Genomic DNA, 25081 nt, shown 5'->3' on the forward strand with positions numbered 1-25081 from the left:
AAAAGATGGGGGGGGGGGGGGGGGGGGGTGCCTGTTCCAGAAACCCCTTGCAATTGCCCTTCAGTCGTCTTGGTATATTCATTTGTATGTGACTTTGTCTCACTGGATTGTGTAAACTAGGCAAAGAATAAACTCCGCAGATCTTACTCAACAACTCCCGTGATATAAACTTGTTGGGATCCTCCAGTGGAGCCTCCAGTGTGGGGGAGGGGTCAGCATGTTTAGAATGAATGTGTCACTAGCCCTGTACTAAATTCTAAAGAGACACACAGAAGAGGTGGTGCTTGATTTCACAATCTCATGGTAGAGCTTTGGGTGCATTTAGATTTATGTAATTATGCAATGGGTGCTTCGCCTGTTGGAGTGAAGCAAGGTCATGTGGCAACTTGTGGAGCAATTCTTGGACGCTTGGGCTTCCCACGGGCTTAGGCAATCCTGCTGCTCCTAAGTGCCCCCAGGCAACAGACAGGATGGTATCATTTATAGAAGGCATCCAGCTTTGGCCCCATGGTCTCATCTGCTGATTCCTATAGGAGTAGGTAGAGGAGGGGACAGACTTAAAGCCTAACATTCTCTAGGGGTTTGTTGGGATGTGCCAGGGCCCTAGCACATCCCGGAAATTTCAACAAGGGAGTGCAAATGACCTGCCATGCTTAGTTGCAGGAGTCTGTCGTTTTCAGGGCATTTTCGCTTCAAGAGAGGCATGAAATTGTTTTAGACTCTGGGGTCTGATGAAGGTGTGGGCAGCACAGGTTCATGTTGCCCTTGCCGGGCGTTACCCCTGTTCCCCTCAGGGGCTGAGCTCTTCTGAGCATTCAGGTTGGAATCCTCTAGACTTCCTGAACCCTTTCCATGTTGTATTTGCTTCTGACATTTGCCTCTCAGATTGTTTCCTGGTTAATTTTGAATCATCAGCATCTTTGCCTGTAGGATCCACATCTATACAACCTCCGTGGTCTTCTGAGGTCTTGGCATGGGTTGGCCAGTGAGGGGCTGTGTAAAGTCACCCCATTATTACCTGTGTCCTCACAGGTTTCCCATAGGCTCTTCTCATGTTGCATGAGAACCTATTGTGGGCCTAACCCAGTCTGTCAGGAAAAGGAGAGAAGGGAAGTGCAAGGAATGGTCCTGTCCTTAAAGAGCTTCTGGAGGAGATGGAGAAAGGAGGCATTCACATGTAAGATGAAAACACCATAGCAAGACATGATAAGCTTGATAGGCCTGATGAGCCAGGCCACACCGTCTTCTTCCATAGCCCAGTCCAGTGTGCATGTTTCATGTCTAAATCAGAGGACCCAGTGGGAGAGAGTAGGGAACAGTGGAGCCCGTGGTGAGCACAAAGGAGGTTTTCCTGTCCAACATGGGATAGATGTTCCCCTCAGGGCTTACATGACATGAACTCTGGCCATGTTGCCAGGTCTTCTGGTTTTTAGAGAAACTGTACATCTGGTTTTTATATGAAATTGGGGCTCTTTTATAGCATTGTATGAACAAACTAAGCATGCCTGTGCCCATCTTCATCCAGACTGTAGCCTCTGGGCTGTGCCATCCTAGTGTGCTCCCACAGAGTGACATTGCCCAGGCCGCCTGATGTCCATCTACCCCCAACTGGATCCCAGAGTCTGGCTGCATTTGTGAGGTCAGCTCACATGGTCCAGGGGTTCCTTTACAGGTCTTGGGCTCCACTGAATGTTCAGTGAGTAGAGGCTGGGGAGGAGAGCTCATCTGTGGGGAAGCGGCCTCCCCATGCTCACTATGTTGCTTGCCACCTCAAGCGAAGGTTTCTGAGGCTGCATTTCAGGCACAGATATCTGAGGCTGCACTCAGGTTGGGTAGGCACATTTTGGGGACAAAAGCAGTGAGTCCATGTGTTGTAGAGTCTGCCATTCCTCAGCAACAAACTCAGCAGCTTTCCTTCCAATTTAATAAATCCAGACCCTTGTGGCTTGTATAACACGCGTGATGACAAGTAATGATAACTCACGAACGAAAGGAAGAAAACTTTTTTTGTCTTTCTGACTCATGCCTGTAGTGTGGGAAATCTGGTCAGGGTGGCCACACATGTTCCCTGGAGCTGGAAGGCGAGATTCCAGAGGACACACAGCATGGGCTGGGAGGTCTTTTGCTTCCACTGAGGAAGAGGAGACTTCACAGGGAAGGGTTTCCTGGAGTTCCAGGTTTCTCCAGGGCAGCGTGGTGGTCGGGAACCTGCATCCTAGAGCCAGATTGTCTGGGTTGAAATGCTGGCTGCACCACTTACTAGCTCTGTGACCTTGAGAAAGTTATGTAAACTCTCTGTGCCATACTTCTTTCATCTTTAAATGCAGGTAATAATACCTCTCACACAGCGTTGTTAGGACTAAAGCTACTTCCATTACTATATACGAAAGGAAGCCTGCATCTGCCTTGCCCTTTCCCAGAAGTAGTAAATGCTTTTGATCCACTGGGTGGGGATCCATGTGGCAATATTATTTATAAGGGATAGAAGTTCATTGACTGTCGTTACTCAACAGACCTCATCTACCCAGGCGTGTTTGTACCTCATCTCCAGGGCTACCCTGCGTAGCAGGAGATGTATGTATTGTTCCTCTGCCAAGGGGCCCCAGGGGAGTTGAGTGGCTTGTCATGGTGACCCATCAGTTTAACTCTTGCTGCCTGTCAATGGTGGCTACCGCTGAGAATTCCCTCCCCAATAGGATGGAGAGGTGCTCTCTTTAGCATGATTGTGGCTGGGCTGCCCCAACGCTTGTCCCACTGGGCCTGCGCCCTGGTTGAAAATCAAAGATGATTAAGATTTGGAGTGTTGTTGAGAGAGAAGCGTAGACTTCTACGGATGTCTGTTTAGCCAGATGGATTTCCATCTTTGTCCTCTCTAGGTGGCCCGAAGATGGGTGAGGAGGTAGCATGGTGCCCCTGGATGGTCCCAGGAATGCTTGGGTTCAAGCTCAGATGGAGCCATTGACTGGCATGTGGCCTTGGGCAAGTCATTGTCCTTCCAGTGCCTTTAGTTTCTTAAAAAGAGGTGGACTAGATCTATGCTGTCCAGTACTGGAGCCATGAGCCACAAGTGGCAACCGAGCACTTGTAGTGTCGCTTGCTAGATGAGATGTGCTGTGAGTATAAAATGCACAGTGGCTTTTGAGGGCTTAGTACAAAAAAGAATGAAAAATACCTCATTAGTAATTTTTTATCGGCCAAGTGCAGTGGTTCATGCCTATAATCCTAGCACTTTAAGAGCCCAAGAAGGGAGGATTACTTGAGGCCAGAAGTTTGAGACATCCTGAGCAACATAGTGAGACCCCATCTCTACAAAAAATAAAAATAAGAATTAGCTGGGCATGGTGGCACGTGCCTGTAGTCCTACCTACTTGGGAGGCTGAGGCTGGAGGATCGCTTGAGCCTAGCAGTTCCAGGCTGCAGTGACCTATGATGGTGGTACTGCACTCCAGCCTGGGTGATAGAATGAGACCCTGTCTCTAATAATAATAATAATAATAATAAGAAGAAGAAGAAGAAGAAGAAGAAGAAGAATTTTTTACCTACACAATAGCAATGGAAAGGGATGGAGCACTGATGCTTGCTATAACACGGATGAGTCTTGAAAACATTATGCTGAATTCATAAGCAATTCAGCAAAGACCACATACTGTACAATTCCATTCATATGACGTGTTCAGAACAGGCAGCTCCATAGAGACAGAAAGCAGTTTCATGGTTGCCTGGGGCTGGGCAAGAGGGTAACAGGGAGTGGCTGCTAATGGATGCAAAGTGTCTTTTTGGGGTGATGAAAATATTCTAAAATTAGATGATGCTGATGGTTACACAACTCTGTAAATATATGAAAAGCCATTTAATTGTACACTTCACATGGGTGAATTTTTATGGTACTAGCTGGTTGTTTGTAAATCCAGCACTTTGGGAGGCTGAGGTGGGCAGATCACTTGAGACCAGGAGTTCAAGACCAGCCTGGGCAACATGGTGAAACCTCGTCTTTACAAAAAGTACAAAAATTAGCTGGGCATGGTGGCACACACCTGTAGTCCCAGCTGCTTAGGAGGCTGAGGCATGAGAATCACTTGAACCCAGAAAGCGGAAGTTGCAGTGAGCTGAGATCACGCCACTGCACTCCAGCCTAGGTAATAGAACAAGACGTTGTCTCAAAAAAAAAAAAAAAAGGAATTTTATGGTACTTAAGCTATGTATTGATAAAGCTGATAAAATAATTTTTATAATTATTGCATGTTGAAATGATAATATTTTGGATATATCAGGTTAGGTAGAATATATTATTGAAATTAATGTCACCTGTTTGGTTTTACTTTTTAATACATCTGCTAGAAAATCTGGAATTGCCTGCATGGCTCGCATTATATTTCTGTTGGAGCGCTGCACCGAACCCTAAGGACCTTCCTAGTTCCAAAATTATATTCTTCCACAAAATGATCCCCAGGTTTGGACTTCTGATGACTCATCTGATATCATGGCTCTGACCCAATTTGAAAAAACTTCATTTGGGTCTTTTAAAAAACCATTTGCAAAAATAGGTTTATAAAGAGAAATCCTGAAAGGAGGCACAGAGTCACATAAGGTAAGCCCAAGAGCTGGGACCGTCACTTTCTCCTGCCTCCATGAGCAGCCTGGAGCCATCTACAGCTGTGGATGGGGCTGTTTCAAAAAATTTATAGTCTGACCCTGAACAGCGGTTTCCTTAGTCGATCCTCCTCTCGGACGGTTGACCTTGCTGAGACTGGCCCTGCTGAGCATCAGGCCCAGGAGAATGGGCAGTAAATTCCCAGTTGGGGTCAGCCAAGAACAGGTGCTTGGGTTTCTCATATCTTTATGGTCCAATGGGAGACCAGGGAGGTGCCTTTGGATCACCAAAATGCTCAATGTCAAAACACAAATCTTGGCCTCCAGTTGTACTTCCGAGGAGGGCTGAGGATGATGTCAAGAAGCGTCTTTTTACCTTAGTTCTGCCGGAATTAATTAAGAATGCCTGTTATGTTTCCTACCTTTTTCTGGGTGCTGGAGGGAAATTCAGAAGTCTCACTTATATCTCTTTTCAGAGCAGCTTGTCCCCTGCAAGAACCAGAGTGTGTTCATGTCCATAAAAATCAAATCCAACCAAAACATCTCCCAAACTCCTGGATATGGTGTGTATTTCCTTTGGGAGGTTGAGTCTTTCCTGTTTACTCCTTCTTCTGCTTCTTTTTATTTTTATATTTTCAGAGATAGGGTCTCCTTCTGTTGTCCAGACTAAAATGCAGTGGGGAGATCATAGCTAACAGCAGCCTCAAACTCCTGCACACAAGCCATCCTCTCACCTCAGTCTCCTGAGTAGCTGGAACTACAGGCACACGTGCCACTGTGCCCAGCTCGCCTGCTTCTTAAAGGCTGGTAAGAGTCTCAGTCCTGGGGCTGTGAGCCCTTATCCACCTCTGTATTCTGCAGCACCTGCACTTAGGTAGTTTCCTGTTTGGAATGCTGTTTCTAAACTGCCTTACCTCCCTTTTCACCTGTTTTCATTTAAACAACTGATACAAGCACCGCCGTCCTGAGGAGACCCAGCTACAAGCTCCTGGAGGCTGGCGCCTTTGCTGCCTCTGCCCTCACAGCTCTTCTTCCCACCCCATGAACTCTTCTTCCCCATTTCAGGCTTTGGGCAAAGGCAAGGGGAAGAGGGCTTTTGATAAAAAGCCACCCTGAACATTTTTCCAGAAAACTGGGCAAAAGCAAACTTCTTTGGGTACTGGGCATTTTTTTAGATGATAATTAGAAATGCAGAGGAATAGTGATAGAAACTATAATGATGGCGGGGCGTGGTGGCTCACGCCTGTAATCCTAGCACTTTGGGAGGCCGAGGTGGGCAAATCACGAGGTCAGCAGTTCAAGACCAACGCGACCAATATGGTGAAACCCCCATCTCTACTAAAAATACAAAATTAGCTGGTCGTGGTGACGCCCATTTTACCCAGCTACTTGGGAGGCTGAGGTGGAAGAATTGCTTGAATCCAGGAGGTAGAGGTTGCAGTGAGCTGAGATGGTGCCACTGCACTCCAGCCTGGGTGACAGAGTGAGATTCTGTCTCAAAAGAAAAAAAAAAAGAAAGAAAGAAAGAAAGAAACTATAATGATGAAGCAGATATAAGAGTGAACGTTTTCCTGTGGCTTTTCCACTAAGCACTGACTTTTCAGAGAACTCCAGAGAACAAGCAGCAGACAGGGAGCTTGCGCAGGGTCGATCAAGCACAAGATAAAGTCGGTGTCTTCAGGAATCAGAGTGGTTTGTGAGACACTTAAGCAAATTGCATTCAGGCCCTATCTCCTTCTGGCAATAATTCACCAGAGAAATGAGCCATTTCACTAGAAGATTTCCATTTTAATATTAGCACAGGGACAAGCCTTGTTTCACAATTAAATTAGAGCCAGGTAAGTTTTCTAGTAATAGCGATATCTCGAGGAAGGATTGAAAATAGAGCCGCTCAGAGAGAATTTGCTTGTGAGCCAAGTTATTTCATGGATCTCCCAGGAGGACATCTTGCTGATATGGCTTTGCTACGTAGGAGAAGCCCTCCAAGCCCCTCTGATGAGAAGATAAGTCACACTGCAGCTCTGGAGGAGGAAATGAAACGAGTGTGCAGCTTGAGAGACACTGAGGTGCTGGGATGCTCTGACTCTGCTGTACAGATGTCTCGGGAGTAAAGGATCCAGCACGCAGGAGCCTTCCTTCTGGAATGGGCTGTTTCCACCCGCCTGACACCCCCAGGACGTTGTCTTGTCAACAAAGGATGTTTGTCATGTGCTTGGCCACTGTGTTGGCACCATGTCACTCTGCTGGTGACAGTTCAGGCCCAGAGGCCTTTAATCACAGTAGAAACAGTTTCAGAAGCGGAGCACTGCTGAGTGGCAGCGACACCTGAAGGTTGGTGACCAGGCAAGGTGATGTGACAACACAGTGGCTACACGGTAGCCAGTCACGGCCACCCCGGGAGGGGTTCTTGGAACACATCGAGCTTGACCATAGCCCCTGCTGTTGCATTGATCTTTCTTCTTATCACCCTCAGATACTACAAGAGGTTGTTATCAATATTAATGTACCACTGAGATATTGGAAACACTGTTTCTCCCCCAACATTGTATATGAAAATGTTCAACCGTACAGAAACATCAAAATAATTAGATGGTGAACACTTAGATACCCACCACCAGGATTTCACCATTAACATTTCACTCTATTTATAGTTTTTCCCCCCTTTGCTATGGGAAAATCTCTTTTTGATGTTCCTGTCGTGTTTCCCTTTTAACAAAGTGGGTCTCTCCCTCCCATGTCTCAGATGGAAACATTGAGGGGAAGATCATGCCAGATAAATAGCATGTTAGTGAAGCCAAGGAAAAAATCCGTGTGCCCTGAGATTAAGGTAGCAAAATATTCAGGGAAGATCTCTGGAGTGGGAGCTGGAAGGTGGATGCCAGGCCCAGCTCTGCTGCTGCACAGCCTGTGAACCTGAGATAATCACCTTCATCATTGTTATTTTTTCTTTTCTCTTTTTTCCCCATTATATTCAAGATCACCTTTATTTTGCTAGGATGGTCCTAAGGCTGACATTGGGCTAATTGTTGCCTGCAGTATAGTCCTATGCAGAGATGACAAGTAGCCTGGGACCTTTGGCAAGTTGCTGGACTCAATTCTGAGCTATTGATTTCTTATTTCGGAAGTGAGGATAACAACACCCAGCTCTCAAACCTGTTGTAAAAGTAAGTCAAATGTTGAGATGAAAAAAAAAAAAGTACGCAAAACCATGCCTGGCATGAGGTCAGCATACCCAGGATGTCAAGTATTATGACTCCTAGTACACATATTCCCTTGCCAGTGTCCAGCACATAATCTCCCTGAGGGTAAGCACTGCTGAAGTTAGAGCTCTGTTGTATTTAGAAATAATAATAGTAGCAAGAGCAGCAGTTATTGTAAAGTAAAACTGAACTGAAAATGAAAGAACTCGAGATACAATTTCTCCATTCTCAATGTGTGCATATCCTCTGCATGAATTTATGAAAAGAGCTGCTGCACTTGTCTCTATAGAAGAGCATGTTTTGGTTTACTGCTTCCCAAAAAAGGTTGAGGCTATGAGACTGGTGTCCTCCTCTGCCACCCTTTGCAGAAGGCCTGCGAGGCATCATTGCCATAGGCATCATTCGCAGTATGAGATGTGGTTACTGGAGCTCTGCCTGCCCAAGTTAGGTAACCCCCTCCGGCATGGACAGACACGTTCCTCTTACTCAGTGACTTCCTGTTTATCATCTGGCGGTAGACAGCTTGTCACTGGAGAGGACGGGATCAGCTCGAGTCACAGATTCAATGTGTTTCTAATTGGAAACCAAATCAGGGTGGCCTTGGAAGCAGAAGATGGTAATGAAGACTTTCTACAGCCCCTCAGAAGTCCCAGCCCCTCCTCATGAGGCTCAACCCTTGCTTCGAGCTGCCTTGCAAATCAGACACCACCATTCACAGTGCCTTTCCTGGCTTCACTGAACCTCTCTGAGGCAAGGAATCCCCTTGGAAAGATGGGAATTTATTCCAGAGACTCCTCATTCTGGTCTGTCCTCCCTCTCTACTGCAGTTTAGAGCTGAGGGGCACTAGACCTGGCTGACAGGCTGCCCTCGTGGAGACATGATGTGATGTGATGGACAGTGGACCCCTGAGAAGGAGGATGGAGTCTTTGTGGTGAGCATTCATTGTCCCAGTTTTATATTTTACTTCACTTTTAGAGACAAGGTGTCACTCTCATCCAGGCTAGAGTGCAGTGGTGTGACGTGATCATGGCTCACTGTAGCTTTGAACTCCCGGGCTCAAGTGGCCTCCCCCTTCAGCCTCCTGAGTAGCTGGTGTGCACCACCATGTCCAGCTATTTTTTTATTATTATTTTTTGTAAAGATGGTGTTTTGCTGTATTGTCCAGGCTGGTCTTGAACTCCTGGCCTCAAGCGATCCTTCCACCTCAGCCTCCCAGAGTGCTGGGATTACAGGCGTGAGGCATTGTGCCCTGCCTCACTGACCTTCATAAAAATCTTTGTGTCCAAGCAGGCTCGTCTATGGAATAGTCCACACCTAGAGCCTGCTTCCAGGAAGAAGTTTATGCATTCATGAGGCCACATGGGTCAGAAAGTTGCAGAGCAGTAATTTAAACCAAAGTCTGGTGTTTCTCATGACAGCGCTTATATCTTCTTAACAAAAGGCTTAATCTGACATACAAGTCATGAGGCTTCATGCTGTCAAAAATAAAAAACAACGCAAAATGCTTGATGCATTGGGAGATTTATCAGCAGCTGTTTCTGCAGGGAGTGTGGGTGTCAAGGCAGGTAGGATCAATGGGACAGTGATGTCATGAAGGACCCAGTGTTGTTTTCTCCTTTCCCTCCCTCCCTGATGTTAGCATCATTCCCAAAGAAGCTTCCTCCATGGTGGCAAAATGACTGCAGCAATTGCAAGCATTGCCTCTATACACAGAAAGAGAAAGAGAAATAGGACATCAGTAGCTCCCTCTGAAGAGTGAGAGGCCTTTATTCTCAGAAGCCACCAGTAAACCTCCCCTACCATCTCACTGGCCACTTACCTCTTCCCGAACCAGTCCCTTTGGCCAGGGAGATGCTGTATGCTAATACCCCCAATTATGCTACAATGATGATGGCCCATCCCTGGAACTAAGGTAAAGTCAGGCCACCCCTTCTCCCCTTTCTCCATAACTTTCTGCTGCTACTCAGTGGGGACTGGTGGAAGGGATCTTGAGAAAAGGACAATGTCTGTGGTATCTATGATGGGGACATTTACTAATCCTACCCACTTTACAATAACTACTGCTCTTGCTACTACAATTATTTCTGAATGTAATACAGCTCTGACTTCAGAGGTGTCTACCCTTTGTGAGATTGTGTACTGGGCACTGACAAAGCTGTGTGTGTCTTTATAGTCTTTATAGTCACAATATTTGCCCTGAGCCGTTTGCCCTTTCACCACCCCCTCATCCTTCTGCCATGGAGTGACCATATGGGATTCCAGAAGAGACGGACACGCTCCTTTGTTCCTAGAATCCCTCGCTCCATCACCCACCCCACACTTTGTGTGTGTGTGTGTATGTGTATGTGTGTGTGTGTGTTCTTCTGTTGATCCCCCCACCTTTGTTCCTGTTTCCTTCACTTTTAGAAACAATGGAAAAGGATTTTCTTTCTGGCTTCCCATCAGAGGACATGCTGACCTTGGCTGATAGTGGCTGTGATGAGCAGGGTAGCTCACAGCACTGAGAAGGCAACAGTCTCATGTGGCTTTGGAGAGAGAGTATGGGCTGGAGAGAAGGATGCAGAAAGCCATGCAAGGAGCAAACTGTGGAGAGTGGGACAGGAGCCCTCAGCTAGGGGCACACAGCCAAACCTACATGCTGAATATTGCTTGTTTTCAAGGGGGAAAGTTATTGGAAGTCTGCACTTAGGTACCAGTGTTCCTTGTCAGGAGTCTGAAAAATAAACAAAGCCTAATTATTTAGGCAAATGCCTAGTCAATTAGAAATAGAGGGGTTCACTAGGGATGAGAGTGAGAGAGGCATTGCCCTCTGGCTGAAATATGCAAAGCAAGCCTCCCTGTTTCTCAGGAGCAGGTGGTGGCCAGGAAAGTTCTACTTGCATCAGCCTATCCCGGTGTGACTGAGCCACATCCTCTCTCCTTTCCCTGCCTTCCCTTACCTATCAGTGGATCTCAGACTCTGGGCTGAAACTGAGAGAGCATGGATCTATCTTTCTTTCCATTCAACCTTGCTATTCTCCTATTGCTGGTTTCAGTTTCCAACTTGGAAAGTTGCAAGCAATGGGCCAAAGAATAGGAAAAAGTGAGAAGAATAAAGTGGCTTTGTGTTTAAACAAAAGCTTCACTGCCTGTCCTCCCCTCAGTTCTGTCTTTCTCACTGTGAGGCACCGAGAGGATATTTTAGTTCTGGTGTCAAGTTCCAATGGTGAAAGGAGAAGAGAGAAACATTAGCAGAAAATCTATGGGCCAGGGGTGGTGGTGGCTCAGACTTTTAATCCCAGTGACTTGGGAGGTTAAGACAGGAGTTCAAGACTAGCCTGGGCAACATCGTGAAATTCCATCTCTTAAAAAAAAACCACAAAACTTAGTGTGGTGGTGCACGTCTGTAGTTCCAGCTAGCTAATTTCCACCACTATACTCCAGCCTGAGTGACAAAGCAAGACCCCCCCGCAAAAAAAAATTCTTACTTCTATGGCTCTAGACCAAACACATCATCCCACTTGTTTTAAGAGACATTGTTTCCAAGATGAGGTCAAGGTTACCTTCAGGGCTGGTATCACTTGGCATCCCTCAAGGCAGCCCCTCGGCTCTCCTCTGGTGCTAGCCTCAGGTGCCATGGGCAGTTCAGTGTAAGCTTAGACTCCCATTGCAATACAGCATTGCCCCAAGCATAGGCTATGTGTCTCTCTGCTTCCTGGCTCAGGGTCTTCCTGAGAGGTGGGAGTCAGCCTGACTCACTCAAAAGTGCAGTCTGCCCAGCACTTTGGGAAGCCGAGGCGGGTGGATTGCCTGAGCTCAGGAGTTCGTGACCAGCCTGGGCAACATGGTGAAAACCTGTCTCTACTAAAATACAAAAGAAAAATTAGTTGGGTGTGGTGGCATGCACCTGTAGTCCCAGCTACTCAAGAGGCTGAGGCAGGAGAATTGCTTGAACCCGGGAGGCAGAGGTTGCAGTGAGCTGAGATCGTGCCACTGCACTCCAGCCTGGGCGACAGAGCGAGACTCCACCTCAAAAAAAAAAAAAAAAAAAAAAGAAAAGAAAAAATGCAGCCTGGACTCTGGGGAGTTTGTTCTCCTGGAGCAAGCCTCATCTAGTGAGGCATGGAAGCCACAGCCTCATTCTTCACATGGACAATTTGGGGAAGCATTCTGAATGCATGTCTGAGCTTCCAGAGGGATCCTGCTCTTGTCACGAGTGGCAGCAACCTCTGTAATGCATTTTCCCCTTTCCCTGTCTTGCTTTCCACTTTCTTTCACTGTTTCCTGGGATTGTCTCCAGAATAAACTACTTGCACCCAAGTCTTTGTCTCAGACTTGGCTTTTGGAAAATCCAAATCAGGACACCTTTCAAGGTTGCAAACACTATGTTACAACGTAAAGCATTACTGCACTACTACAATGACATTTGAGGCTTTTGTTTGTGTGGCTGAGCCAACCTGTGCTGTCAGTTGGCCCAGGCTAGCCAGGTATTTTGGGGGGCTAGGTGTCAACTATCTTGCTCCACCATCAGTGGCCAGCCTTCTCCCCTTGTAGCTTGTACTTGAACCTTTTTTGTCCCATAGCCATCTTAATTCACAATTTCCCCAGGGCTCTTAGAGCTTTATTACTCTGATTCATAGAAGCCACTTGAGAGGCTCTGTGTTCATGGCATGGCGAGGGACATTCATGCAAAGAAAAGAAATAGCTCTCTGCTCAGCAGTGCACTATGATGAACACAGGATGAAGCCAGGAAGGGCTGGGGAAGACGTTACTGGGGTTCTGTCTGGGATTTCATCAGACTTTCCATAGGATGGGAATTTTTTAAAAAAGTAGAAGCACGTATCAGCTATGAGCTTCTCAGTTGCTCTTAGAAAAAAGCCAACCCAATCTGGCTCAGGTTAAAAAGGGAATACATTGCAACATGGAATTGAAAAGTTTGATTAGTCTGGCTTCAGGTATCAGGGGCTGAAATGTGATGACATCAGGACCTTGCCTATCTCTGCCCTTTGGTCTGGGTGTACTCACCTTTATGTGCTGTCTGCAGACTCTCAGCCTCCAGGTTCTCCTACTTCCAGGTTCAAGGTCACTGGGACAGAGTGGGTGAGTGTCTTTCTGGGGACTCTGCTTTGATTGGCCTGGTTCAGTTACAGGCACCTCTCAGAACCAATCATTATGGCCTACAGGATATTGGACTTGGGCCTTTAGTTTAGGCAGCGTCTTTGCTGGTGGTGCAGTGGGTGGGTGGAGCTTCCTCCCAGGACAGGTAGACTTGGCAGGAGGGAGGGGTCTCTCCTAAAATCAAAATTTGAGGTTGGTTCTAACTAAGGGAGAGGGGATGCTGGGAGGGGGAAGTGCCGGCACCAAACTTGCAGTGTAGTTAACACTTTAAATTTCCCAGTGGAGTTTTATTGAATCTCTCTGTGCAAGTACTGGGGCCAATAAGAAAAAAAAAATGTTGTCATCAGGAAGCTTATAGTCTAATGGGGGAAATAAAAATCATACTTGGATAACTGCAATGTAATAATTGTTTAGAGACACATTTCTTACTACTCTGTGTGCAGATGAAATGTGCTTTCTCACTGTTCACATGGTAGCTCCTCCTTCTTCTCTTCACCTCCTAGAGAGTCCCGATACTTGGTATCTTTGAAGAAAGGTGTTCCAGTCAGGATTGTGGAGAAGAAATCACTGCATTTCTCTTCCGTCTGCCTGACTCACTGGTGATATTTATACTCTAGGCATGAATTAAGAAAAGCCCAGAATTAAGGAAAGACTAGTTTCCTGCCCTGTTCTATAATGGCAGAGCCAAGACAGCCTGAGAGAAAGCAGCAGACAATTTTATACTCATACTCACGAATAAATTGGACTGTTTATCCAATCACAAAGGATGGAAATGGCAGTGATTTTGAGGAACCAAGTGATGTAGAGTTGTCAAGTTGTACTCAATTGGAAACAAAAAAGTGAGTTTTATTTATTTATTTTTTTTTGAGACAGAGTCTCGCCCTGTCGCCCAGGCTGGAGTGCAGTGGCCGGATCTCAGCTCACTGCAAGCTCCGCCTCCCGGGTTCCCGCCATTCTCCTGCCTCAGCCTCCCGAGTAGCTGGGACTACAGACGCCCGCCACCTCGCCCGGCTAGTTTTTTGTATTTTTTTTAGTAGAGATGGGGTTTCACCGTGTTAGCCAGGATGGTCTTGATCTCCTGACCTTGTGATCTGCCCGTCTCGGCCTCCCAAAGTGCTGGGATTACAGGCTTGAGCCACCGCGCCCGGCCAAAAAAGTGAGTTTTAAAGAGAACTGAAGAAACACATCGGGCAGGTTTGCAGGGGCAAATATATTAGATGTATGAAAAATACAAGTGTTCGGAGTATATCAACAGAGCCCGAGGCAAGGCATATGTACAGCTGGAATGGACTATGTTACCTAAAACTGTGATCCTTAGGAAAGTATGTATTTTTTTAGAAATTATGTTTAAGAAATACTGTAATATATATTATGTATATATATGTATAATGAGATATTATTTTTAAGCCTTATACCTATCTTTGTAAAATTTTATATTTAAAAGAGTGGTCTCAATATTACATAAACTTCAGGTCCCATAAAACCTGGATCTGCCCCAGATTTTTAAATACAATGAAAAATAAATGTAATAGGAATAAAATAGCGATGAAATAAACCATTTTAAATATATTACTTATATTTTAACAGAACAAAACATGGAGTTTTCTAAACAATGATGATGTTAATGTTGTTATCTTTATGAGTAGTATCTTATTGAGAAAACATGATAGAATATACTTCACCATTTTTGAAAATATTAGTTCCACACTTTGAGATACAGCTAACAGAAGGTCTGCTTATTTTAATTTAAGGTTCAGTTTATTTTAATTTTGAAGTTTAATGGCTGTCCTGCTTGTAATAGATAATTCCCCAAGATGTATGGATCCAAATGGAAGAAAAGCATTATGGGCTATAACTACTAAATCAAGATACTAAATTTTCAATTTCATTCACCAATTACCCAAAGACTGTTGTTAATATCTTCCCATCTTTTCTGACTTCAGTAGATTAATCTTGCAACTTTTCAGAAGGTATTGCATTTACATATTTCTAATAAATGGATTTATAAAAATCCATTTTTTAAGTAAAAGACATTGAATTTTAATTTCAAATTTCTAATAAAAGTCATTGAAACTCTTTGTTTTGGAATTTTAAATCAGGTTATATAATTTTGATTCCAAATTTTTAAGTGGAACATATACATGTTTTTAGAATGTACTGATTTTTATCATTTTCTTGATATAATTTATCATATGAAGACATACAAAGTTTTGATATTTATTTTCAAAATGCTCTTTCCATAGAGCAAATTTCTTTAGGAAAGCTTCTACTCTTTCACTGGTTGTTAAAGGTCACCTTGAGGGATGTGGAGCAAAAGCAGACATGAGGGGCAGTGTGTTTTCTGAAAATATCTGCTAGGTGCACACTTAGTTAGCTGGTGACCATGTCTTCCCAGAAAAGGTTAGCATATTTATAGCACTTGTCTTTTTATGAGAGAAAAATGCATAATTCATCTCTAAGTTCAACAGTTTTAAAAACTTCTTTGCCAAAAGACAATCAATGGACATGTGCATAGTATAAAAAGATTGCATGATCATGTCCCTCTTCTTCCACCCCTTTTTCTCCCCCTCCCCCTCCCCCTCTAACTCTATCTCTCTCCCACACTCACACACATATAATGTCCAATATGGGGTTTCTTGTTACAAAGTATGGAATGTTGGTGTCAAATTCATATATGGAAATCCTAACTCCCAATTGAGAAGTAATTAGTTCATAAGACCAGAATACATCCACCACATCCCAAGAATGGGATTAGTACCCTTGCTAAAGGGACCCTAGTGAGCTCTGTAGCTCTTTTTCTGCCACGTAAGGATACAAGAATATATCAGTATGCAATTCAGAAGAGGACCCTCACCAGAACCTGACCATGCTGGTGCCCTGACCTTAGGCACGAAGTGCCCTGTCTCAAGTGGTCAGGTGACTAGGGTCACCTTCTTCCCTCTTCCCCTCTGGGTTAAAGGGAGGCCTGTCCTATTGGAGGGACTGAAAAGGCTCAACTTTCAATCTGGGTTTCCTCTTGGAGTGGAGGTGTAGCGCCTTGACACTGGCAAGAAATTTACACCCAGGTAAGAGTTGATGCCTGTGATTGCCGTCGCTGAGTTGGGGACATTAGTGGGAGACCTTGACCCAGGCCAAGGGGGTGTTCTCAGCATCCTCTTGCCCATTGGACAGGCTGTGGAAACAGCTCATGGAAGAGAATTTAAACAGAACCTATCACCTCCCATGGCTTGGAGATCTTCTCCCAGACACCTTCTCTGGATCTTCCCTTCTCTGACTTTCTGGAAGCTTTGAGGCCATTGAGGGGAATGAATGTATGGCCCTTTTAGCCTCCAGCTTCTTCCTGTCCTGCTGGGTTAGGAGAGCTTCGTTTGGAGGACTGCAGCCTCTCCACAATTGGTGCTCCTTTCCAAGGACCATGAACAAAAGCACAGGGAAGCTCTTGCTTCAGCTGGAAAACCCATGAGAAAAATCCACCTGTACGAAGCCAGGGCCTCTACTGCTCCCCTCTTCACCCACAGAGGATGAGGCTCATCCTTCTGAGACTTTAGGGGGAGGGGCAGGAAAGGGGTCATTTGGAGAGCAGTGCTGCTCACTTGAGTCTGCAGAAGGCGTCCGCTTGCTGCGGGCTTATGCAAACCTGACCTCCAACCCTGGGGTGAAGACCTGGGGTGTACAGAGTGGAGGCAGCTGTGTAAACTGTAGGGTGGGGTATTTATAGCCTTAGCGAAGAGCACCAAACCAGCATAGAGAGCCTGAGTTAGTGCTGCCGCCCTTGGCTGTTTCTTGTGCCGTTAACTGAGTGTTCCAGACATTCTTTCTCCAGTGTTGTATGCGACTTTACAACACTCAGTTTCTTCATCTGCAAATGGGAAGCTGTTGCCATGGCTGTCTGAGTGTTTCAGCTGGATGGTTCTCTGCATCCCAGTTTCCAAAAAGAAAAGCAGTATTCCAGTTCACAGGGAGGGGAGAGTTAATACCTCCCCTCCAAAGGAGCTGTTATGCCCCTAAGACCACTTCCCTGGGCTCCTGGAGCTCTGGGACAGGTGAGAAACACATACCTGAGCTTTGCAGTCGTCTGTGGCCTAGGGTCCTGGCTTGGCTGCTTACCCCCATCAGCATCTCCTGCAAGCGGATGGAGTGAGATGGTACAGGAAGGGTGCTTGGCACATAATGAGGGGCATAAAAGATAATTTTGCTGGTGACGCAGCAAACTTCCTCATCTGCTGTTGCCAAGGTGTCTGAAGGAGTTAATTCTCCCATCAGAGAGCAGGCAGCCCCACCGCTCCACCAGGCCTGGGGCCGGTGTTTGGAAGGGTTGCAAGCCCTATGGGACAAGGTTCACATAGGAGACAGTGTTAGGGTGAAGGCTGTGAGTCAAGGCTGTTTGTCAGGGGGCACGCAGGGAGATCCATTCTTGGTGTCAGAAATCCTTGGGCTCTCTAAGCCCCAGTTGTGGGGAGGAGGGAGGTAGGGGAAGGGAGGGAAGAGAGCACAAAAGGGTGAGCACATAGCTCTGTAATGGAAACTTGGCGTCCAGCCTCACTTTGTGTCCTTCCTTAGTGCATGTGCTTGCTTCTTGAGTTGAGAGCTTGATTTCCTCCCCTTCCAGCCAGCATCCCGTGCTGTCCCGACAGCCCACTCCTGTCCCCTCTTCTCAGAGCCTGCAGTCCTGCAGGCTGCCTCCACTCGTGACATGTGACATGTGAGCCTGCTGCCTCCCTTCTTCATACCCTACCCCTCCGCTGACTAATTAGGCCAACATGCAACTTCCAGGGCCTGGCAGATGAGGAGCCAAGAATGCCATGGACAGGGGCCAAGTGTTTTTGTTGACATTGCTCAAGTGTAGCTTTGCAGAGCGGCCTCTTTGCTGTAGCGGAGAAGTCCAAGGAAGCTGGGGAGGTGAGCGAGGGGAGAGCAGGGAGGACAGCCAGTGTGGGCGCCTCTCCGTATCCCCTTCACCTTCCCACCCTCCAAGGCTTCCCAGCTGCCCACCCTCTGCCCCGCCTCCCTAAGTACAAGAAGATAGCCCTCCATGTCATAATGCGTGCGACCAGCCTGGTCTCTAGGAAATCACACTGAGCAGAGTGAGTTGCACCCAGTGGGACTTTAGTCCTTCGTTTGTAAACCTTTCATGGGGGAGGCTCCTGCCTCACTGCTGTTCCTAATTCAATCACATGTCCCTTAACAGTGGGGATATGTTCTGAGAAATGCATTGTTAGGTGATTTTGTTCTTGTACCAACACCGTAGAGTGTATTTACATAAACCTGGATGATATAGCCTATTGCTCCTAGGCTGCAAACCTGTACAGCACTTGACTGACTGTACTGAATACTGTGGCAATTGTAACACAGTGGTAAGTATTTGTATATTTAAACATATCTAAATACAGCAAAGGGACAGTAAAAATATGGTGTTAAAATCTTATGGGGCTGACTGTGGTGGCTCATGTGTATAATCCCAGCACTTTGGGAGGTCAAGGTGGGAGGATCACTTGAGGCCGGAAGTTTGAGACCAACCTGGGCAACATAGGGAGACTCTGTCTCTACAAAAAATAATAAAATTAGCTGAATGTGGTGGCATGCACCTGTAGTCCTAGATACTGAGGAGGGTGAGGTGGGAGGATCATGTGAGCCTCGGAGTTTGAGGGTGCAATGCACCATTGCACTCCAGCCTGGGCAACAGAGCCAGACCAAAAAAAATAAAAAAAAGTTGACCACTATCATATATGCCTTCCAACGCTGACAGAAATGTCATTTTGCGGTGCATGACTGTAACTTCTAGGGAAATAACCTCTTTGAAATAAGTCCAGTGAGACTTATTTACCTCTTCATTGCTAACCTGTTATAAGGTGCAGGCTACATTATTGAGCTACTTTACTATAGCTGTATAATGAAACCAGGATGGATTTCATCCTATCCCAGGATCTACCAAGAATTTGTCCTTTGAGGTCACTAGGCCTGGGTTCAAATCCTCATTCTGCTACTTCCTCACTGTGTGACCTTGGGCAAGATATTTAACCTCTCTGTCCATCAATTTCCTTATTTACAAAAAGGAACTAGTATTTCCATGTAGGGCTTTCGTCCATGAAGATGAAACATGGTGAAGAATGGAAAGGTTTCTGCACATCACAGACATTCAGTGAATAGAAGCCATGCTAACTATGAAATGATGGTTGATGTAGCCATGGATTGACTCTGATCTTAGCAAATCGCTTATCCTCTGACTTATGTACTCTAAAGGTAAAGTGACCCCAGAACCAACTGCCTCTTCCTAGCTCAGCAGGAGTTTTGCGAGGACAGATGAACTGTGCTATAATATTGTCAAACTTGGTTCTCTGTGGGAAGGAAACGGATGCAATGCATTGCTTCATCATTTTTTTCTCAGACTCTGGTCTCTGTGTTGTTATGTCAGCCCTCAGTGGTCAAATACATTTTTATTGAGATAAAAGTTTGCACATTTTGGAATCCAGAGGTGCTGCCTTAAGAGTCTAATTCCTGAAGATATTGAATCATTATGTTTAAAAATCCTCTAATTTTCTGCTACAATAGCTGGCTTTATTTTTACATCTCTTAATTGGTATCAGCTTTTCTCTCAGAGTTACAGAACCATGGAAACTTGGCATATGAAGCAACTTGGAAGTCATTGGAAGGGATACTCCTGCTTCTTTTTAAATCTTTGGGGTCTTCCTGAACATTAAGATTACAGTACCACAAAGCATGTCTCCTTGACCCAGATTATAAGAACAGTGGAATAGCCACGCTGCTGGCCACAGCATGACTCTCTCTTTAGGTACTGTGTAGATGGGCAGATGTCGTGGTGCTCAACGTATATTACTCGGTTCTGACCTCTTCAGTGCCAGCTGGCACAGTGCAGCTTCTAGCACCTGCCTCTCATTGCCCAAGGCCTTTTTCTGGGCATCACCTTGGACCTCCATGTGGCAGATTGGAAATGCTGGGGGATTATGTCCTCTTTTGTCAGCTTCAACCAATGTTAGACCAGGAGTAGCTGGATGAATACCCAAGCTTCCTCACCTCTTAGGTGTCCGAGATGCATGTCTACACTGGTCCCCAGAGCTTTCCAGAGAGGTCAGTTTCTAGTTATTCATATTGGCAACTGACTTAAAATGCACCTGCTATTAGCGTTTCCTGTCCTACTCTGCTCTTCTACTGATTCTTCTTGGGATCACCTCCCGTATAAACCACCTGCTCTCAAATCCTTCTCTCAGGGGCTGTTTCTAGGGAAACCCAGCCTGAGACAGAGGGGATGCCCTTCTCCACACTTGCAGATTATTTGTGACAATATGGGAGTTTAAGGCTACTAACCTTATCTTTTCTTCATGAGGCTTTGAGATTTTTTTGCCTCTATTCATCACTATTCTTAATCATAAGAATCCACCATTCAGGTTATTCAGACTACACAAATGCCTTGCTTTAACCTTGAATTATCTTCGATATTGTCCTCATAATTTGGGCTAAGCTGATACATGTGGCCGCCATGTAGAATTTTGTATTTCAAGAGTCTGAAATTATTGTTTCTTTTCATTAGACTCCACATTCTTCCTTCATTTTTTGGGAAAAAAACCTCGGGGGGCTCTCCTAGATGGTATGCATAAACTGTAATTTGATATCTTGCTAAATTTACACGTGGAAGCAGGGTCTGTGTTTGAGGAAGACCTCAGTTCATGAGCTACTGATATTATGTGCATCATGTTATCTTAGGTGAGGTGCCCACAGGCATTGTGATTTCCAGACACTTCCATGAGTCTCACTTTCTCCACTTATAAAGTGGGAATAATTATTTCAACGCATACCTACTGAGCACCTACCCTGAGCCAGCAGTGATCAGGTGCTGGAGAGGCAATGTCCACACTCTTGCTTTCTTTCTTAAGCAGTGTTGTGAGGTTTGAATTCAGTAACAAAGGAGAAATCATTTGGGAAACTGAATCGCTGTGGAAGTAGAGGAGAGGGCAGGATGCCCTCCAGCTCTTCAGTGACCACTTCAGACACTGTGTTGGTGTGGTTGGGTGCACTATCTGGCCTTCTGTGAAGGCCACTGGGCCCGTGGGTTAGGCCCACGTCTTGTGTTTCGATCCATTTTCTGCCCGCGGCAACTTTGGACACTCAAGAGGCAGCATTGCCTCAGGTCCCTTCTTCAGTGCCAAGCCCCTGGAAAGAGCCACTTTGGCAGCTTGGCTTGCTGTCTGTGTCTCTCCATGGCCCCATGACGCCAGGTCCCACCTGTCATGTTTCTGCCTTCATCTTACCTGATCTGTCCATGGAGTTCAAGGCTATTGGCTACTCCTTCCCTCCTGAAATTCTCTTTCTGCTTACCTTCCACGACACCTGCTTTCCTTGCTCTTTTCCTTCCATTCATGATCCCTTCCTGAATCCTTTTGCTCTGTCTCCTCTCTGAAGGATATTGTGTTCTTCCATTCCTTCTCCCCAGTGCCCCCTCTTCTCCACCGGGAGACCCCATCCATACATGTGCCTCTCACCCTTCCCTGTTGCTGATGATTTCCCTGAGGTTTGCTGTGGCTCTGCTTTTCACCCCAAGGTTCCTCCACTCACATTTGCACAGGTGGCATACCTCCCATTCCGTGCTCTGCGGACTCTTCAAACTCAACGTGCCCCAAACAGAATGCACTGCACTGGCCACTTCAGTGTGCTCTTTAGCCTGTGTTCTTTCTTCTGGCACCTCCACCCCCACAGTCATTGCAGCCCTGAGCCCTGTTACCTGCTCTCCCAACCTACTGTTTCCTAGTTCATGCCTTTATCTCTTGTTCATTGGAAACATGCTGTGTGGCACTCATGAATCTATGCTTTGGGGATGGCAAATTATGTCTTCGCTTGATAACCCCCAGAAGCAGATTCTGAAGTATGTTCAATGGTGGGTGGTTCATTTGGGGGCTGGTTTCAGGAGATACTGGCAGGGACTAGATCTCGATAGGCTGGAGCCAGCTATTATTGACTCAGTGGAGCTGATTGTGTCCATCTCTTCCGAACCCCATTTTCAATGATGTCATGTGTGTAGCTAGGCATTGGCTACAATGGGAATATTGACACCACAGAAATTGGCCAGTGGCTACAAAACAGGGCTTTTCTTCCCCTTTGAGAGTTGGTTGTTAAACATTTCTCAGGATGTTACTGGGAGCAGGGAATTGAGACAGGGAAGGGGGAGCAGTTGATCAAGTGTGCTTTATCAAGAAAGTTACACAGTAGACAACTGGAGCTTGATCCCACTGGGAAGAATCTAGAATCCAGTTTAGAACACACACCTCAAAGTCATCCCACTGATGCGGCGAGGAAGCCATCAGGCAGCTAGAGGCAGGGTGGCCGGGAGTGCAGGCAGGGTTGAACAAGTGATGGCTGGTCGGGGCACCGGGCACGCAGTGTCAGCAGAAGCTGAAATCCAGCTGTGAATGACGTGTGGTTATTGTCTTTGTCTCCCCAGAGCTTGACCTCATGGACCTCATAGGGGAAGACAGAAAGTGGATGATGGGGAGGAAGCTCATGCAGGTGAACGACACTCTGACTTCCGAAGATGTTGGACTCCGGAACGGCAAGAACTGCACCGAACCAGGTAACAGTGCTGGCTACTCATGGGCAGCAGCTGTCATTTTCTCCTGTGGCTAAGGAAGAGGCAGCTGCTGTGTGTTTTCTTAGAATATTAATCCAGAGAGCTTCTGAGGATGTTTAGAATGGGAGCCTAAGAAACTTTCAGGTGACATCCTAAGGGACTATTAGGGTATGTTTTGACCTCTGTGTTCGTTTTCTACTGGAGCTGGGGCTGAGTCAGAGACAGTGACACTCCTGATGCGGTACTGAGGTTGGATGTGGAGACTGGTGCTGCCAAGTGAGAAACTAAGGCAGGAGCAGGATGGGTGAGGATGTTTTGTGGTTACCTTTGCTTTGATCGCTTGGGTCCTTTCTGGCTGGTTTTTAATCAGGAACCTTGTTCCTATCACAGTAGAGACACCGGGATTGGGCCAGATCCTCACCCACGATGTTGATCTTCTTGGAAGAGGCGGATTTTCATTTATTGTTTGTTAGATTTGATATCTATTGCGCCATTCCCCGGAAACATATATGGAACATTTTGTCTCTGAGGTTACTGAACTGAAAAAGAAAACAAACACAAAGCAGATCAAAGGGAACGAAGGGCTGTGAGGACCCAGCCCACCAAGCCTCAGGGACATGACAGGCACCCCTCTGGATGAATGAGGTCCCTGAAGGTTCAGATGGGAGTTGGTAAACTTGTTCTGGAAAGGGCCAGATGGTAAACACTGTAGGCTTTGCAGGCCACATATTGCATCTGTAGTATATTCTTAAAATAATTTTTTATAATGCTTTATCAATTTAAAAATCATTCTTAGCTCACAGGTTGTACCAAAACAGGCGATGGGATGGAGTAGGTCTGTAGCCATGTTTTGTCACTTTGACTTGGACCTCGAAGCCCTCTGGGGCTTTCTGTCCTTACCTGGTGGGGATTGACTGCATGTGTGCCACTGTCCAGGGCCCAGGAGCTCAGTGACATGCTGATCTTCCATCCAAAGGCCTGTCTCATCTTTAGTGTCAGCATGGAAGGATATAAACAATCTCTGCTGCAGCCCAAAGAACTATAAGTTGTTGAGTACAGAAGACATGTCAGAGAATTGCAGGTCTGGATCTGTTGGGAAGATGGGTGGAAGTGCCCTTCCCACCATACTTAGACTCTTAACAATCAGCTTTCAATCAAAGCTGAAAAGAATTCAAAATAGGTTATCTGCTCCATCTCCACCACCAAAAAAAATCCTACGTAGTCTGTGTTCCTCAAGCTGGGGAATCCAAAAGTTACTGTGGCTGTTGTTCCATGCTCACAAGGAACATTTTTCACTTGAAAGTGAAGCAGCACAAGGGCAGCTACGTGAGCTAGAAATGAAAATGGGTATGAAGGGGTCAAATGCCCCACTGAGGGGCTGAGCCACGTGTAGTCTAAAAAACAGAGATTTCCAAGGACTAGCCTGAAAAGGCATCGCAGGGAAGGCACAGGTTCTGGGCCAAGAACAGATCTGGTCCTGTAGTCAGTTTTCAACATCTTTGTCCAACTAATAAGCTGATTAGTATTAATCAGCTAATAGTATTAGAAAGGCCAGTTGTCACTCCTGGTGTGGAAAACAATGGAATCAGACAGGACATGGTGACCAGCTCTGAGCATTAGGTTCAGCCATATGCAGACCCAGCAAGGATGGGGGGATTCTGTTCTCTGTTGCTGGGGTGTGTTTTGGGGGCAGGTGATTGGTCTCTCTGTGAGTGGCATTGCTCTCTGTATTGGGAAATGCCTTTCTCAGAGTGACAGATGTAGAAGCATAAAGCACATTAAAAGTCATTCCAAGAGAGGAAATGACTCAGCCTCACAGATAGAAAAGGTCTAGGTAGATAAAAAGAACGCAAACCCAGGACCTGCCCGTGTTGGCAGGGGGCACTCAGGGAAAGGGAAGAGAGGAAAGGCTTTAGGAGAAACTTGGGAGGAAGCAAAAGCAAGCTGAGTCATGTTGCGAAGAGCAGGTCCAAAGGGAATATGGAACCAGGAGGGACAATCTTGATTTCCTCACCTACAGACCAAAAGGACTGGGCTTGGTTTCTGGGGCCCTTGATTTAGAACCAAATTCCACAGGGAAGATGATCATGCCCGAAACAGAAGTTCTGTCCAAATCCTAACACATCAAGGGCTGGCTCAGAGCCCATGTGCTTCATGAAGCTCGCTTGGACCACCCCAGACTGCAGCATTCTTTTCTGACTGCTGCTGGTATAAAATGTCTCCACATGTGCTGTTAAATGTTGTCATTCAATGGCAATTTCAATTCAAATGAATTCAAACCAACTAAAATTAAATATTCAGTTTCTCAGTTGCACCAACTACATGTCAAATACTTGATAGTTGGATCACGGATGACAGCACAGGTCCCAGAACATTTCCATCATCACAGAAAGAGCTATTGGACAGGGTGGTCAGAACTTGCAGTTGTCTTTGAACGTATCTCCTGTCTTTCCAGCCCAATTGCAAACATCTCAAGGGTGTAGAGCAAATATGTAAATCTGAGGGCCTTATCTCTAACCGGGGTCTTAGAGTCACGCTCACCTGAAGCTGTGGACTTCGGCCAAATAGCCAGGTTCTCTGAGTCTCTGTGTGCTTCTCTGGAAGTTGACATAATCA

At 46.0% G+C, this 25081-nt stretch overlaps 1 protein-coding gene across 1 annotated transcript in view; it reads left to right on the forward strand.

Moving 5' to 3' along the window:
• SLC24A3 (solute carrier family 24 member 3) overlaps nt 1-25081 on the forward strand; it is a 498945-nt gene that overhangs the window by 39933 nt on the left and 433931 nt on the right. The window contains exon 2 of the mRNA XM_025400528.1: nt 22340-22468. Within this exon, the coding sequence (XP_025256313.1) occupies nt 22340-22468 (129 nt within the window). The remainder of the gene's footprint in view (nt 1-22339; nt 22469-25081) is intronic.

Source organism: Theropithecus gelada, chromosome 10 (genome assembly GCF_003255815.1).
Source record: "Theropithecus gelada isolate Dixy chromosome 10, Tgel_1.0, whole genome shotgun sequence".
Classification (NCBI taxonomy): domain Eukaryota; kingdom Metazoa; phylum Chordata; class Mammalia; order Primates; family Cercopithecidae; genus Theropithecus; species Theropithecus gelada.